General features: G+C 35.7%; 1 protein-coding gene across 9 annotated transcripts in view; it reads right to left on the bottom strand.

Moving 5' to 3' along the window:
* Positions 1-806: 806 nt before the first annotated feature.
* Evi5 (ecotropic viral integration site 5) overlaps positions 807-17,982 on the bottom strand; it is a 213,307-nt gene continuing 196,131 nt past the window's right edge. For 6 of the 9 annotated variants that reach the window (XM_005385043.2, XM_013514421.1, XM_013514417.1 and 3 more), the window contains one exon: positions 807-5,357. In XM_005385043.2, the coding sequence (XP_005385100.1) occupies positions 5,049-5,357 (309 nt within the window). In that variant the 3' untranslated portion in view covers positions 807-5,048. The other 3 variants (XM_013514420.1, XM_013514422.1, XM_013514419.1) reach the window with 3 other exon arrangements.

The raw sequence follows: 17,982 nt of genomic DNA, 5'->3' as shown, positions 1-17,982 counted from the left end.
TTTTCAGAGGTGTGTATAGCTTTTAACTTTGGCTCTAGTGACTATTTCTTGACCCAGTTTTAAACTTTTAGTTCTTAACCAGGAGTAATTCTCATTCTGCCTTTCCTGTTGGTGACATCTGACAATGTCTGGGGAATTGTCACAACTGAAGGAGGGGGTGCTACTGGCATCCAGTGGGTAAAGGCCAGGGGTGCTGCAAAAGATTTTATAATGTATGGGGTAACCTCCTGCAACAAGAATTGTCTGCCCACAAACAGTGCTAGTAATGCCAAAGTGGGTAAACCCCGGATTACATAGCTATCTTGTCGTATCTCATGTATCTTCATAAAGTGCTTCAAATCCTCTTGGGCACAGAGCAGAATATAGAGTGAACTACCGTTTGTGAACTAAATGATAATAACATTGTGATATAGTGGCAGAGGCGTAATTTTCATAGTGGTCTCCAATACAAATTCAAAGCATGTACTTGAATGCATTTATTGAATTAGTTATTGATCAATATCTTAGAGTACTATAGGAGATAAAAATATTGCCACTGATACCTTCAAGAAGTTACCATGTTCTCAAGGGAAACAAATCTAGACATCTGGCCTTCCCTGAAATTGAAAAATACTTACTGAATGCCGGTTGTGTTCCAGAGTGTCTATCTGGCATTAAACATATGTGAGGGGACCAGGCAGGAAGATTAGTCCCAGCACTTACACAGCACAAACTTCCCTAAGACAAATTTCCTGATAGCCCAAACATTCTTTCACAGTGTTTGGTCTCCCCCTCCCTTTTAAAGTTGAACAGTTGAAGGAATCAAATTCTTATAAAATGGAAAACTTTAATTGTTTAAAGCAAAGGCACAAGTAAACATTTCAGGTTATCATACAATGTTATAATAAAAAATTCCAACAGTAAAATGAAATAACATTATAACTTTGCATCTCTGTAGTATACTGAATATATTATTCTAGCATCTCTTCTTTGGAGTGAAAAGAAGGGATGTGTAAATCAATGGATGTGATATAAAAACTTGGATTATAAATAGCATTCACTCTACTTTGAACTAGAAATTTTAATTTCTACAATTTCAGAATTAAATGAAAATGAATTATTTTTAAAACAACACTTTGATAATGTAAAGCAGCAAAACTTTCAGACTAAGACTTATTGTTTTAATAAGTAAGTCACTGATTTCACAAAATGTTAGCTGTCAGTATCTGGTATGATACAATAGTCAAGCTCATCATGAAAGAACTTTAGCGTAAGAATTCATATACTAATACTTTAAATCTGAATATTATAGTGTATTATGTGAATGATAAATTAGGGATCAAATGATTTCTTATGATGTCAGAAATAATATACTCCAAAATGTCTAGACCTTATTTTCAATCAAAGGCACTATCTGGAGAGTAACAAGCTACATCATGTTCGGAGCTGAGGAAAAGTAACTGGCTAGTTAATTGGAACTTGATGTCTTAGTCAGTAAATAATGCACGGCTACTGTCTAGCAAACAAACAAACAAGCAAACAAACCACCACTACCAATAAAAAAGTAGAAACTGTGTAAAGTTGTACCTTTGACCCTTTTTCCAAGAAAAAAAAAGTTTGCCACTAGTTTTTAAAAAGTCTGTTGAAGTATTTTCTTGAACACTCTGTTTCAATACTTCAACGCAATCTCCACGTAATTCAGATCACTTGTGGTTTCTGCTCTCAGTGTATCAACCTAGGGTGGCAATGACACCAAGAAGGTAATCTAAGGGAACAAGTTTTTCTATTGTGAGTCATTTCATTCACTCTTTCCCCATAACACTTTTCCATGCTAAGTGTTTAAGTGATTGACATTTAAAGGAAACAAATAAAAAAATCAGAGATTAAAATATATTAGAACATAATCTAATGCCCTCGAAATCTTGAAAGACATATTAACTTGAACAAAACAGAGTCAAATCAGGGCATATTTTCCTGTTGTATCCTAAAGGTCAGGAAGATTTAAAATTCTTCTAAAGTGCATTTTGAAATGTGGTCTCACTGCATCGCCCAGGGTAGTCTTGAATTCTGGGACTCAAACGACTTTCTTATCCCAGCCCCTCAACAGCTGAGATAAAGGTACATGGTACTGTGCCTAGCTTAAATAAAAGAGGTTGAATGAGAAATGCTGTTTCTTGTTTTTCACTGTCCAAATTATAAGAATATCAACAAATTAAGGTTTACTTACCACCATTTTTTTTAACCACCATTCTTTTTATACTCAATTCCTAACTAGAAAAAGTACTTAAGAAATTTTCTAAAAGTATCTTTCAAAATTCAGAATTCAAATATGATTCTAGAAATATGTTCTTAAAGTTAAATTAATATTTACTAAATGAAGCACATCCTAGAGATCAAGATCAGTGATTGAACAGGGTCAGGATTCTGGAATTCATTCTTTTTTTTTTCCTCCTCCAAAAGTATAGGTATCCTTCCAGATTTTTTTTTTAATAAAATCAAAGGCTTTATCATATAAAATAACTAGGGATGTAGGTCAAAGATAGAGTGCCTTCCTAGCATGCATGAGGCTCAGGTTCAACCTCCAGCACCACAAAACAAAGAACAGTAAGTTGCATATAAACAGTTGGCACATTTTCCATTTAGAATTATTCTGCAGTGTATGATCCATGAGGATATTTTAAGATTTCAAATTATTAGCTCACCGGTAAGCAATTTTTAAAATTTTCTTGATTTTCTATTAAGCTCAACTAATGCAGTAAAATTAACATTTGGAGTATCTAGGTCAAGGTTACCGAATCTTTTCTGTCAAGGGTCAGAGAGTAAATAGTTATGCTATGTGGGCCATATGGTCTCCATTGCAACTACTCAACTCTGCCATTATGGTATAAAATCAGCCACAGCATATGTTAAACAGATAAGCATAGGTATGTTCCAATAAAACTTTAAGGACACTGAAATTTGAATTTCATACAACTTTTATGTGTCACAATACATTATTCTTTTGAGTTTTTTCTAAACTGTTTAAAAAAGCAAAAGTATGCAGCTGATTGGAATTAACCTTGGGCTGCAGTTTGCAGATTCCTGTACAGATCACTCAGATCGGATTGGATTGGATTTACTTACTGCAGTACTGAGGATCAAACTCAGCGTCTTGTACATGATAGACAAATGCTCCACCAGATTTACATCTCCAGCCTAATTCAGACTTCCTGATGTAGGGATTGAGACACTAATAGAGCCACGAGTCTTACCTTACTTAAAACTTGGGCACTGAAAGCCTTCTAGGCTGACAGTAAAGAGCTTCAAAGGAGAATTCTCAAAGCACTACGGTTCTAGAAAGTGATATCAATTCTAAGAGGAGACTCTATACTCATAAGTTGTATAGAGCTTATGAGTGCAGATATTCAGGAAATACATTTAAATCAAATTTATTTGAGTCATATTGTCAGAAGAGCAGGTAATTGAAAAATTCATTAGTTGACCCTTTTAAAAAGCTTTGGTGTCAGGGAGATCTGAATTAGAATCTTGGCTCTGCTAATTATTAGCTTGTCACCACAGGTAAATTACTTAACCAGTAGAATTTAACCACTAAAATTTAAACATAGAAGGCATGTTTTCAATCTTATTTATCAGGCAGACAAAGAGCTACAAAGGCTTTGCTGGAAAAACAATCCACACTGCAGCATAAGGCTTAACTTCTGATTTTAGATAGAAAACTACTTTTGTCTCTTCTCCACTCTACCATAACTGTTTCATGCACGCTGTTATATATGTAACACGCTACAAAACTATACTTCCATGTAAACAATTTTACTTTCCTCTTATTGTCTATGGCTGTTCTTTTCACACACTGCTAATGAAAATGAGAGCGGAAAGCATCCAGTCAATACATTCCTTTCGTCTTTCCCTAGAAGAAGCGTAACTGGTTGTTTCCACCAATTTATCAATAACAGGCATTTAGGTTTTTTCTAAGAAAAAAGTTTAAATGATACAAAAGAATTTAAAAGGATTCTTATGGCTTTATCTATTGATAGAAACTAGACAGTCTGAAGATAATGTTCACAGATTTGCAGATATAAATGCTGTGCATCTTGAACCTTTAGCCCATTGTTTAAATTATAGTAAGTAGAATATTAGCACTAATTAATGTGCTATAACCTCTTTAATCATGAAAAATGTATTAGGTGCATATATATGAAGTAAGGTATCATCAATAATGCTTTTCAACAGGTTATGAATCTGGCAGTATTGAACGCAAAGCAAAATATTAAAGCTATTAAAATATTAGTGTCTGATTTTTAAAGTTTTTGAACCTATTATTTACAGACATCCTGCTAAAATGCTGCAAGCAGTCACTTTTCAAATACGTGTTCCTCACATAAAATGATGTTCAATGTTGCGTGGTGCAGATATATAAATATGTACAAACAATATATTTGTAGTTAACCTATTATTCTGACTAGTAACCAATACATGGAAGCATTAGACACACATAAAATTAGAAAACAAAAAAACTCTCAAAACAGATAAGTTAAGTTGTATTTATAAAATTATACAGAAAAAAGTTTTGTGTTTGAGAATCTTGAGTGACCCACTAATAAAATAGTGATTTTAGTGAAAAAATATTCTCCAAACACACACAAAAACAGGAAAATCAAATATCTTGGTCAAACATCTGTAGACTGCCACCTTGAAAACAAATTGATAGACATAAATATACAATTTGTTCACAGAGCATAAAATATTGCACAAGAGCAGCTTGTCTGGAGAAAATTACATTTTCCATAGTTTTGAACTTCAAAATGGCTCTCATCTTTAGCTATAGTTGCATTTTATAAACAAGAAACATTAATATTCAGTAATACTGTTAGAACCTTATTTTACCCATTAACCATATTCCAGTCTACTTTCTGGCAATGGAAAATCAGTGGTGAAGATTTGGCAAAGATAAAAGGCAGGTAAGATTGTAAAACGTAATATATGTACATATGACACAGGTATGTTCCCAAAACCCCTAATCATATAATAACTGATCCCTTCAAGAAACACAGTCTAGGTCACAGTGATGGTCAGACGGTGGTTGAATACGACTCTCTCCGTGGGGCCTGCTCCTTGGACACCGCTCGATCGCTTTCTCTGGTCTGCAGCACACTGTCCTCTGTTTCGCTTTCACTACCATCTGCCACAGTGGGGTCCAAAGACACTGGGACAGATCTGTGCAAAGGAAAACCAACGCCACTTTCCTGTAAGGAATTATCTACAAACTCTTCATCGGAGGAATGGAATGATTCATCATCTCCTATTAAATGGTTGACAATGTGGATTCCGTCAAAAGGAGGTTGGCCTGAGAAGCCCCTCTGGCCTTTTAGGCACCTGAGCTGTTAAAACAAAATCCAAGTTAGTATACTCAGATTGAGAAAACACACACATACAGCAAGAAAGCAAATGTTTCCTGTTAAGACAAGATCTCTTGATCTGTTTCTATTTTACAGATATCATAACAACTACCAATTTCTGACTGCTCCCTATGTGTTTTATAATTTGCACATAACTTCATTTAACTGAATCATCATCCAGTCCTATGCGGTAGATTTAATTACTCTCATTCTACAGATTAGGAAATGGAGACTTGCGGAATTTACTAAGGTCCAACACCTAAGAGCAGAGTTCAAACAAAGCCTTCACTGTTCTAGAGCAAATATAATAAACTCCATGTAGTCACTCATGACTTTCAACAATTTAAACTTCATGGAGAATGGATACATTATAGCTTTCTACTTGAGGTAAATCCCAGACATCCTATCAGCTCATCTGTAAATATGCCAATGACATTTCTAGAAGATATGAGCTTCAAGACCATATCCTTATCTATCACAGACACTTATCTTGACAGCATGTCTATAATTCTGTAAATGATGATGATTCACAAATCATTAAAATTTGCTGTTTCTCTATGCTCTAGAGTTAGAGTAGAAACTCTTCTGCCTTCTTTAATCCCTCTTCCCCAGGGAGGAGTGACTTTTTTTTCAACAGGGAGGAGAGAGAGGAACCTCATGCATTAGTTAGCTCCTTCCCTTCCACTTCCTTTCTTGGGAATCAGACTGTTCCTCTGAAGTTTTACAGGTACAGACCCCCCTGGGGGGAGGGCCAAGGAGGTAAAATGCTACCTGTAGTTACAGGGTGTGTGTGGAGGGGGGCTCCTCACCAACTGTAGAGTTCTCTACTGGAAAATTATTGTCTCATCTAAATTTAAACCACACTCTCCAAAAGCAGTTTTATCAGGATTAAAGGTAATTTCTTTTCATCATCTGCCAGACTTTTCATTCCTTCAAACCCCCAAACTCACCACCATGGATAACATCGCTTGTACTAACATACAATGAAGACACCAGTCCTGTCCTCAGGTTATGTTTTAAACATAAATTTTAATTTTGGTATTCTTTCACTTGTTTCATTTTTGTAAACACCAAGAATTTTCTCCTACAATATAGGAGAATAAAAAACAAACCTAAAAAAAGTAATTAATTACCAAATACCCTATTAAAGATCTTGCTAAAATATTCTCTATGTTTTTTACACTTATCCTCACCACCAACCTTCATACTTGTTTTTCAAGGACAAATTCCTAGTCACTATCTTTTACATCTTGAAATAAAAGCAATGTGAAATATTCAGGAAATATTACATACACTTTCAAAACTAACGGCTCTGAAAGTAAAGGCATTACAATCTTGCCATAATACCTCCCAGCTTTCCTGGTGACTTCCAGGAAGAAGTGAAGAAACCTCAGTACTTCCCTGCTTCCATGTGACAAGGGGAAACAGGAGAGATGCTGGGGCTCAGTGCGGTGATGTCGATGCAGGTGGACCTTCAACTACAACGCAATGCCACAGCCCTAACGACAAAATTATAGTGAGGTATGATGGATTTTAAACATCCTTCTCCTTGGTAGAACCGAAGAGATCTAAACTTAGCTGAATCTTTAAGAAAAAGGCACAGACACCAAAAGACCTGGAGGTTGTGATACCCAGTGCATTATTGTAACTGCTGTGTTCTGATGCAACATCCTATCACCATATTGCAACACATGATTTATAGCTCTGAGTGTTGAATTAAGTCAGTTAATCTCTTCCTTTCTCTTTTCTCCCCCAGACGCTTTGAAGACATGTTATGGAACACGTGTCTTTCTTCTTCCTGGCTGCTGTAGAAGAGAAGTACGGCAGGAGAACCACAATGTCCCAATTGTTTCGAAAACTGTGGCTTTCCTATGTGCTAACAAAAGGTACTACAATTAAAACACTGCAGCATCTTATCAAATGTAACTCTGGAAAATTAATTACAGGTTGAGAGATCTTTTCCTCAACATCAAGTGACATGATTAATGCTTCTTTACTTGAGAACTGTTAATATAGCAAAGGGAGAGGAATTTTTTGGAGGAAGGAAGAAAGGTTAAAGTAACAGACTATATGGCAAAATCAAAGCTATTTCATAGTCATCCTTTGGGCTTAGAAGTATGCACACTGGTTCTCATGAGGGAGGAGGCCTATATAGGACCTGGAAGAGGGAACAGGATTTCAGGCAGGGAATTTAGGGTCTTGGGTATGGTCTGGAAAGGGTTGCATGGGCATTACATGGGCACATCTGGGAGATCTTATTTTGTGGGCTGGCTTGGCTGGAAGAAGGCTAGAGCTGGCCGTTCTAAAATGTAGGGGTACTGGCTGCCTGCATAACAATGCTGTACTGCTGGATGCAGTGGGGGCTCATCCCTATAATCCCAGCACTCAGGAGGCTGAGGCAGGATTGTCATGAGTTCAAGGCCAGCCTGAACTACACAGTGAGAACCTGTCCCCTCAAAAAACCCCTGGACTGTTTATCCTGATTACTGAACTTTTAGGAACTAATTACGTTTAATACCAGACAACCAATCTTCCCAACCCTCTTCCTTCTGAACAAACAAAACTTTCATGTTATTGTGGATAGCAAATTTAGATTTGCACATTTTAAAATATAACCCACTGATCACCTGCATCAGGAGAACTGAAGATAACTGTTAAAAATGTAAACTTCTCCAATCTAAGGAATCAAAGTCCTGCAAGTAAATCTTAGAACCTGAGTTTTCAACATCTCAGGAAGAGTCTAGGTTTGAGAATTATGTATAAGTGGGGGTGTGGCAGAGCAGTGGTAGAGTGTTTGTCTAGCACGCATGAGGCCCTGGGTGGAAACTCAGCGCAGGAGCAGGTGAGGGGATCTAAGGCACTAAGGAGCTGATTTAACTGAAATGGAACTCCACTACTCAGGACGAGAGTGTTTCTGAATGATGAACATCTGTCTTATGTGTGTCTGATATATACTGGATGCCATCTTTTCAGTAATACAACCAAGCTGTTCTGGGCCAAATTCACCACCTGAAGGCCAGCATGAGAAGTACTCCGTTAAAACAGAACCCTTTCCTGGAAATTTCTCCTGCTGTTAACACAAGATTTAGGAATGTGTATATTTAAAAAAAAAAAAAAAAACCACTGAATATCTGTTTGTTTTTGGTTTTGCTGAACTCTCCTTTGGGTCAATCAGGGGATCAGGAATCTGATAAAAGCCATTGGCTGTGTCCTCAGAAGTATACATACTTAATTTAGCATACTACTGTGAGGCCCATTGTCCTTCCTAGAGTTTGGATAAATAATACAGGAATACCTTCACTGCTTCTCAGCCATCTCGCTAAGATCAAGTGTACGAATATCTTCATGATGTTGAGCAAAACAGAAATAAACAGTAATAAATTTCTATCATTGCAGGCTGAAGGGAGAAAAGGGGAATGGGGAAAAAAATGCAGCAAGATATATTATGTTCAGGTACAAACTCCATATGATAAATGCTATCACTATGTATATCTAAAATGTATCAATAAAGTTTACTTGCCTCCCCAAATAAATTCCTATCAAAGAAAAAAAAAGCATTATGTTTCCCAGTAAAATCAGACAGTTTTTTGTTTGTTTGTTTGTTAGTTTATCTTTTAATAGTTGGATAGTATTATTTAGGAATACACCATCATCTACTTAAGCAGTCCTCTTGCTGGGAGATTTAGGTTCAACCTCCTCGTTATAAATAGCATTTCTCACACATTTATGATCGTTTCTGAACACAGAGTTTTACAGAGTTGCCTTTAACACATATAGCGAAAAGTATAAAATACAGCACAAGGTTTTCGACATTCTTAAGAATTTTGAATTCTGTTTAAGCTATCCTTCAGAAAGGTGGTAAGAACTCAAACTCTCAATAACATGGCATGTAGGGTTCTCGTTCCTTACAACTTTGTCCCACTTGGCTTTTTTTCCCCTTCCATTTAGTCCATCAAATAAAGAGTTTTAAACTTTTTATTATGAAATATTTAAAACACAAGGAATAATTTAGTGAACCCCTATGTTGTCATCATCTAGCTGCAATAATCATCGAATTATGGCCACTATTGTTTCAAAGTAACAGTACGCCTCCAAGCCTGGATTCTTATCCCCAAGCTTCAAAGCAGGTATCCCCAGCTTCAAAGGAGATATTTAAAAAGTAATTTTGGCCTGTTGAGCTGAAATGTCTTAAACAAAACTGTATTATATAATCTATCTGCCTTTCAGATTCTTTTATCCTCAAGTACAAGTATGTAAACTTAGTAAAAACAAGCTTATTGCAGTAAAATCACTGTTTCCCTTTAGTGCCTGCCTTCTAGGTCTTTAATGTTTATAATAACTTATTTTAGGTATTATTTACATCTATATATTTTCCAAACAATATCAGCTAATAGACTCACAACTATCTGAGAGATAGTCTCACTGACAATTCAACTCATCAAGTCTCTCTGGAACCCTTACTTATGTGAGAATGTCACTGATGGTAAACTTACCCTCTGACTTTCTAATTATCTAGATCAGTAACTGATAAATTCTGGTACTCATAGGAATCTTCTGGGTTTATTATTTTTAGAAAGTTTTCTGAGCCCTACTCTCAGACATCTGGATTCAGCAGATGGGCTCAGGCATCTGTTTTAAACAAGCACTTTAGGTGATTCAGAAGAGGATGGTCCACAGATTCACTTTGAAAAACACTACTCTAAATCATATTTAGGGACTGAGTATACAAGGATCATATTATAAAAATATGGATTTCAATCTCCAGCACAGACAAAAAAAATAGCATGGATAAGGATAACGAATTTGGGGGCTGGGGATTTAGCTCAGCGGCACAGCGCCTGCCTGGCAAGTGCAAGGTCGTGAGTTCAATTCCCAGTACCAGAAAAAAACCAAAAAAAGGGAAAAAAAAGAAAAAGATAATGAATTTGGATTTAAAGACTGTTTCCATCTTCACACTGTCCTTCATCGTTTTAAAATACTGTGGCCTAAATGTGGCTACAGTGGACCAATATAAAGAAACACGAGACTAATTAATACTTCTTTTTCTTTTCTTTGGTGACACTGGATCTTACTATGTAGTACCTCAGGCTGGCCTCAAATTCATGTTCCTTCTGCTTCAGCCTCTCAAGAGCTGGGATTACAAGTGTACACCACCATACCTGGCTTATTTCTTTTAAGATACATCTTATTTTAGGGGGTTACAAACACATCTGCCATCTAGTTTCAAGTGTAGGGCTATGCACGGTGCGTGTGGGGATTCAACTCCAGGCCTTGGTATTGAGCTATATCCCCAGTACTTTTTGAGACAGGCTCTTGCTAAGTTGCTGTGCCAGGCTCTAACTTGTAACCATCTGGTCTGAGCCTTTCAGCGTGCTGGAATTACAGATGTGTGAACTGCTAGGGTCCAATGGGGCATTTTATGGGTTTTATCACTGAAGAGAGCCACCCAGAGTCAGCCAATACGTCAGTCTGCATCCTAGCCAAAAACTACGTGTGTGTATAAAATAGCATCAGTTTCATATCTGGGTAAGGGACATGTCTACCCTTAAGAATATAACCCTAGACAGAACAACTACTTCTTAATACAACAACTCAAGAGCTAACTGAGAGAGAAACATGGATGAATGTGTGTGCCTGTGCGGGTTGACCCTGAAGGGGCATTTTGTTGTAATAAAACATGAGTCAATTCAGAACTGGTGCTGAAGACAGTGCTATTTTGATAAAATCTCCCTTATATATCTTGAGATCTCTTTTTTTTTGGTTAGGAATTTTAGGCTGTTTTACACTATCCTTATACTATTTTATGTTATAAAATTTATGTATTAAAATGATTAGGTACCACTGCCAACATTTTAGAGAACATTTTCTATGATTAGCTCATTACTAGCACTACCATTCAGTTTATTAATTCCTTCAGCTCTGGGCTGTCTCATTAAAAAACAGAAAATTTTCTTTTTACTGTAATTGTGTTCCAGTTTTGAATAGGTCTCAAAAGACAACCCCAGGAAAATTTCAGATCTTTAAAACATACATACACACATATGCAAACACATAAATGAAATATACCTTTCTAAAGAGCAGAGTCCCTTCCAATACTTTAAGCAAGATCCTGCTCCTCCTTGAAAGATTTTGTCCCAATTACTCTTTCTAATTAGAAAGTATCACATCTGAAAAATATCTTTAGGTAGATGGGGCATGTGCTTAAAGTGTGGAGGCCAGAGGGCACGGCAGGTCTGGGAAACTGTTAGGCAGTTTTAGTATTAGGGTGCTAGGGTACTGGGGTGTGAAATAGAGGAACCCTAGATCCATACTGCTAAGTGAAAGAAGTTTATCTGAAAGGTGTATGAATAACTACAACTACATGATATTCTGGAAAAGACAGAACTATGGCAAAAGTAAGCAAGCCAGTGGTTGCCAGGGGAGAGATAAGGAAGGATGATTGTCTCCAACCTACTACATATAATACTGCTACGAACACATTCTGAAATGTGTCTTTTGGTGAAGACAAGCACTCATTTTTCTGTATGTCTCAGTGTAACTGCTGAGTCATAAAGAGTTCAAGGAGGCAGGAAGGATGAATAGGCAGAATATTTGGGATTGTTAGGCAGTGTAACTACTCTGTATACTGCTGTGATGGTGGACACATGTCATTACACATTTGTCAAAACAGAGTATATAATACACAGTAAGCCCTAATGTAAACTATGGGCTTCAGTTAAGGATAGTGTACCAATAGCGGATCAGTAATGTTCCCCGTGGATCTTAAATAGCGTAAGATGTCAATTATAATGGAAACTGCAAGAAAGTATTGAAGGGGTTAGGGAGAACTATGTACTTTCCACTCAATTTTTTTGAAAATCAAAGATTGCCTCTCAAAATCTACTGATTAAAAATTATATCCAAAGATAATCACTATTCTGACCTCTGTCACCACAGAACAGTCTTATTGATTCTTGCATTTAACATAAAGGCTCACGTAGTACGCAGTTATTTGTGTCTGGCTCCTGTTACCTATCAGGTCTGTGAAACTTATCAACACTGACATGCAGAGTAGTTTGCTAATGTGAATACAATATAATTTGGGTCTGTTCCAATTATACTGTTAATGGCCATTTGAGTTGTGTCTAACCTATTATTGCAATTAACATTCTGAAATGTATCTTTTGGTTAAGACAAACACTCATTCCTCTATATGCTCAAGAGTGTAACTTCTGGGTCATAAAGAATGTGTATGTTAGCTGGGTGTGCTGGTGCACATCTGTGAGTCAGCACTGTGGGAGACTGAGGCAGGAGAACAAGTTCAAGCCCAGTCTGTATAATTCAGCAACTAAGCAACAGCCTGCCACAAAATAAGAAAGGTTAGAGATGTAGCTCAGTGTGAAGGTTCTAGGTTCAATCCTGTACTAACACACACAGATTACTTTGTAACAATAGAGTCCTTAATTTCTTTTTTTTTTTTTTTTGGTCTTTTTGAGATAGGGCTTCGCTATGCAGTTCTGGCAGGCCTTCAACTCACTTTGTAGCCCAAGCTGGTCTCAAACTTGCAGTGATTCTCCTGCCTCAGAGTGCAGGATCCTTAATTTTTGTAAGAGATTGGCTTACCACCTGTCTTATTAGTTGTCAAAGCAAATTAATAGTCCCTTAACAGACTAGAGTTAATAGCTTCATCCCATGTTTTTAACAGGAAAATACACAATATAGTAATTTAAAAATAGTGAATATTAAATTAAAAAATTATGACAGTAAAAAAACACATTGCCACTCCCCCATAATACTCCCCTTCACTTCAAACATACTCCCATCACTCTTGCTACTTGGTGAAGCAGCTCCAAGGCTCTCTTTTGTCAGTGTTTTTAGTTGCACTGTTGTGGCTGCCTTGATTTTCTGAATCAATCCATGCCCTTTCATGGGCATTTTGATGTTAGCAAAGAGCCAGGAGCTGCACAGTGCCAGATCAGTGAGGACACATCATAATGCTTTTATGAGACAGCCTTTCCACTGGATGGCAATAGACAATACCATTCACTGTATTTTTGAGCATACTTCAGGAAGACACTCCAAGAGGACTTCCAGAACTGCTTCAGAAAGTGACAAGAAAGATAAGTGTACTTGCAGGAAGCAAAATTCTTTTGAGGGAGATCAGTGGTAATGCATCTTTCACTGTAATAATTTTTTAAACATTCACTGTATATTTTGATCACCCCTTGTATAACACTAAATTTTTAATTATCCAGTTATGTCAGTAAAGATGGGGAACACTGTACATTCTTGGTGAGATTATAAGTCAGGACATGAAGATGGAAAGTGGTTCATCAGTGTCTTACTAGTTGAACATCCATATACCCCATACTACAAAAACCATGTCTGAGGTATGATCAAAATATAGAGTGAGTGCTTAAATTTAAAAAGTTATAGTGAACGACATACTGACATTAATTCCCCTCAAACTATTCCCATTTACTTCCAACAAACATCTCATCATTCTTGTCACTTTCTGCCACAGACCTGGCACCACTCAAAATGGCCAAGAAAGGTAAACACAAGACATAGAAGCAGCCATGACAGTACAACTAAAGCCATGGAAGAGGCCTCCAGAACTGCTTCTGGGAGTGGCAAGAGTGACAGGGTAAGTGTGCTGAAAGCAAAAGGGAGTATTCTGAGTGGATTAATGGCAATGTGGCTTTTACTGTAAACCATTTATAAATAAACATCCACCATATTTTTTTAAAATCACACCTCATGTTTCAGTTTGCTTAGGACAAGATTATGCCTGTTGTCACCGAAGAATTATTATTAGTCCCGTTTTCATCTCAGAAATGTCCTGGTTAAGTGACAAGAGTCACCAAGCAATTCTACCCCTACATATATGAACAACAGAAGTAAGTACAATGTACCAAAATATACCTGCAAAGAATTCGTAACAGTTTTATTCACAATAACCTCAAATGGAAAAACTCAAATTTTGTTTATAAATAAGACAATGAAAAAACATATGTGTAAGAATGAACCATAGTCTATTCATGTAAGGATATAGCATTACAGAGTAACAAAATGAACAGAATGTTGCTGCATGGAACAGCATGGCCAATTTTCAAAAGAAGACACATCTCAATCTATATGATTCTGTCAGTATGTACAAGGTTTAAATCCAGACAGACCTAATTTGCAAAGTCAGAAATTTGGACAATAAGGAGATGAGGAGAGGATAATAAGTGAGAGGAGTGATAAAGAGGATCCTGAAATTCTGCTAATGTTCTAGTTCTTGATCTGTATGGCAGCTGAATGAGCATGCTCATTTTTGTGATTACTCATTAGGCTAGAGAGCATTTGTATTTTTCTGTATACACTTTATACTCCAATAAAAACATCTACTAAAGAAAAGCATGAGAAAAATTTGTGGAAGACCGCTATTCCCTTACTAGTATTTCTAAATTTAATCTTTGGACTTAACCAGATAACCACTAAGTTATGTACTTAGATGCTAATGTCCATCATAAAATGGCCCTTACTTAGACGGAAGGCCATCAGCCTAAAACATTTTTTGCCAGTCTATTTGTCCTTCCTCTTCACGTGGACCATAAGAGAAATTTCTTGTTTTGGCTACCATGTATTGTATGTAGCTCATTTTGATCCTATATGCATTTTTATACTAATATTAACTCTGACCTTACTATATATTTGCATGATCAATGAGTCTCAACTAGTAGACTGAATCACACGATATACCATTTTTGTAAGAAAAGTCAGGATGCTGGGATTACAGGAGTATGCCACCACACCCAGCTGTTTCTTTTTATAAGATTTTTTTGTTTTTCAGCATTACTGTGATATTAAGCTAATTAAAAATATTAGCATTTTATAAACTATTTTAGTAAAATGTTTTAGTGTTTTGAATGAAGCAACTAGCTGAACATTTTCACTGACATTGTAATTATTAACAGACATGATTGAGGATATGTAGACAGTTTTTTTCAAGTCACATGATTTAACTGTCTAGATAAATATTTAAAACAAGCACTCTTTGGAAAAATATAGAGTAACTGGCTGCTATCCATATATTCTATTTCTATTAGTCCCTTGATTGTAGGGGTCATCTAAAAATCATTTTATATCCTAGAATTCAGCATTTTGATGATAAGAATAGGTTCATAAATGTTAATGAACCACAATGAAAAAGTGGTAGGATCCTTTAAAAACTTCTCAGGACTTATTTCATCCTTTCATATGATGAATGAGAATATTAATAAGCAGACAGACAAAAGTCTTACATACAAGACCCAAATAATGTTATTAATTCTTACCTGATGTGGGCTGCTGCTTCATGTTATGCAGTAAGAAACAGGGTGAAAAAAAAAAAGGCAAAAACATGTAGAATTTATTTAAAATATTTAAGACATCTCACATGCTCTTAATTTAAAAAGCTAACAAAATCATAGCCTTGCATTATCAACAAAGAAATTAGATTTTAGGATTTCTCTGAATGTTTTAGATAATGCTGGCCTGAAAGCATTTAGTGATTAGAAAAGGAAAGTGGTAAGTTATATAACTTACAAAGAATAAACGCTGTATAGTTAATAAGAAAACAGGAAACTGTCATGTTCATAGTCTGATGAATGTAGGTTTTGACAGGAAACAGCAGAGTTTCTAACTGCATGATAGTAAAAATTTAACGCTGAAAAATACTATTAACAACCATTAAAGCTATTTTGTATACAAATTATGAGTGAAATTTAATGCACAGAGCATTTGCAGGGATGGAGATGCTGACTCCAAAAAACTCCATAATCATTACTGATATGTAAGGATTTTAAAAATTTTTCATCAGTCTATTAGCTAAACCAGTAAGAAGTTTCTTTTGTAAAGATGTGTCAAAGTTTTAAAGATTTGCAGCCTCCTAATATAGGTTGTTAATAAATCACAGAAGAATCTGTGCTGAGAAAATTAGATCACCTGGGCAAGTATCAAAGGGGAGAGAGGAGATAACATGGTCTGTATACGTGTTTGCTTTTCTCTAGCACATTATAGAATAATGTTAACTTAAAATAAGGTTCATTTTTACAACTGATCTTAAAGAGACATGTTATCCTTTTTTCAATTTTAGTATTTTGGGGTAAGGGAATTAACAATAAATCTTCAGATTAAAATGATGTGCTTTATAGTCAGAAGCACTTCCATGCACATCATTTCAAATTTAAAAAAAATTTTTCCCTCTATATGTGATTGGAGGTTGCATTGTGCATAAAACTACCATGTTCTGAGATTCAAAAAGAGTAAGAGGAAGGACTGCATTGGGTATTTTGAAAGACAATCAATCCACAACAAAGTGGAAAAAAGTCATCCACACACCAAAAAAAAACCCCTAACCAAATGAACTTTGATCACTACGAGACGAGGTTTAAACCATTGAAGTGAGTCATGTGGTATCAAGTGAACTGCAAAACAGTTGCAGTAAGTTTCCAAGACTGAGTCATATCAGATTATAAAGCTCCTATTTGTACATTTGGGTTTGTATAATCAATCTTTGTAAAATACAGAGGTAAGGTTTTTTTAAGCTAAAGGTAACATTTCTATAAATGATGTACATCATAAAAATAACTACACATTATACTTTATATGGAAAGATGAATATAAAGTTCAATAATTACACGGATTTGTATTTCTAAGTTCTACAGGCTTTTACCTTTTTCCTCCCCTAGAGCTTAGTCAGTAAATTTGTCAGATTCTCTACAGAATAATAGTATGCTCAGACTCCAAAATTTAAAATAAATGTAAGTGGAAAATGATATGCTAACTGTTTCCTAATTATCAGCTTCTTTAAGTACTGAATTACAAACATGACAAAGATTAAAACTAGCAACAAACAACCAAACCAAAAGATTTCCAGAGAATCAGAACAGGAAGCCAAAAAAAGTGATTATCTGGAGGTCACGACCCTGATCACCATATGCCAAAATTACAATCTACAGCACTTTATCATTCCAAGTTAAAACATTCAACAATTTTACTAAAATACTTAAGTAGCTTAAAATCAAAACACTGTCAGCACTATCTCAGTAAATGAGAATAAACACATTTAAAATTTAAAGATTGTATGTAAAATATATTAAATGTAATACTTAAAAATCACAGTTTTAAAAATAATGAAAAAATACCTACATTCTTCAGTGAGAAAGATGGAAAGTTTGGAACTGAAACTTATACTGTATACTTGTGACCAGAGCAGGAGAGAGGGAGTCATTTACAGAAAATTCTTAGTCTTTCCATAGTGCATATACTTAGATTTATCCAGTCTTCTGAACAAACAAAATGAAACTGCCATTGAATGTCTTCTTCCTGGCAGCTGACATATCTTGATAAAACTGAAACCATTAACATTATTTAGAACATACTCTAATGTCAGTGGTGATGAGGTTAGGAATATATGAGGTTCTATGTAAATTTATGACCAATTACAGGAAATAAATCACTTCACACTTGTTTCACTCTGAACTTTTAAAGCTACTTCAAAGTACCACGCAGATGTTATTTGATTTAACCTTTAACTGGAGCATTTCAAAAGCTCAAACTGTTAGCAAAATACCCTCATGAAGATGAAGCACTTCTTTTC

Source organism: Chinchilla lanigera, unplaced genomic scaffold (assembly GCF_000276665.1).
Source record: "Chinchilla lanigera isolate Chin_1 unplaced genomic scaffold, ChiLan1.0 scaffold00022, whole genome shotgun sequence".
NCBI classification, from domain to species: Eukaryota; Metazoa; Chordata; class Mammalia; order Rodentia; family Chinchillidae; genus Chinchilla; species Chinchilla lanigera.
This window is presented reverse-complemented; position numbering and strand designations above follow the sequence as displayed.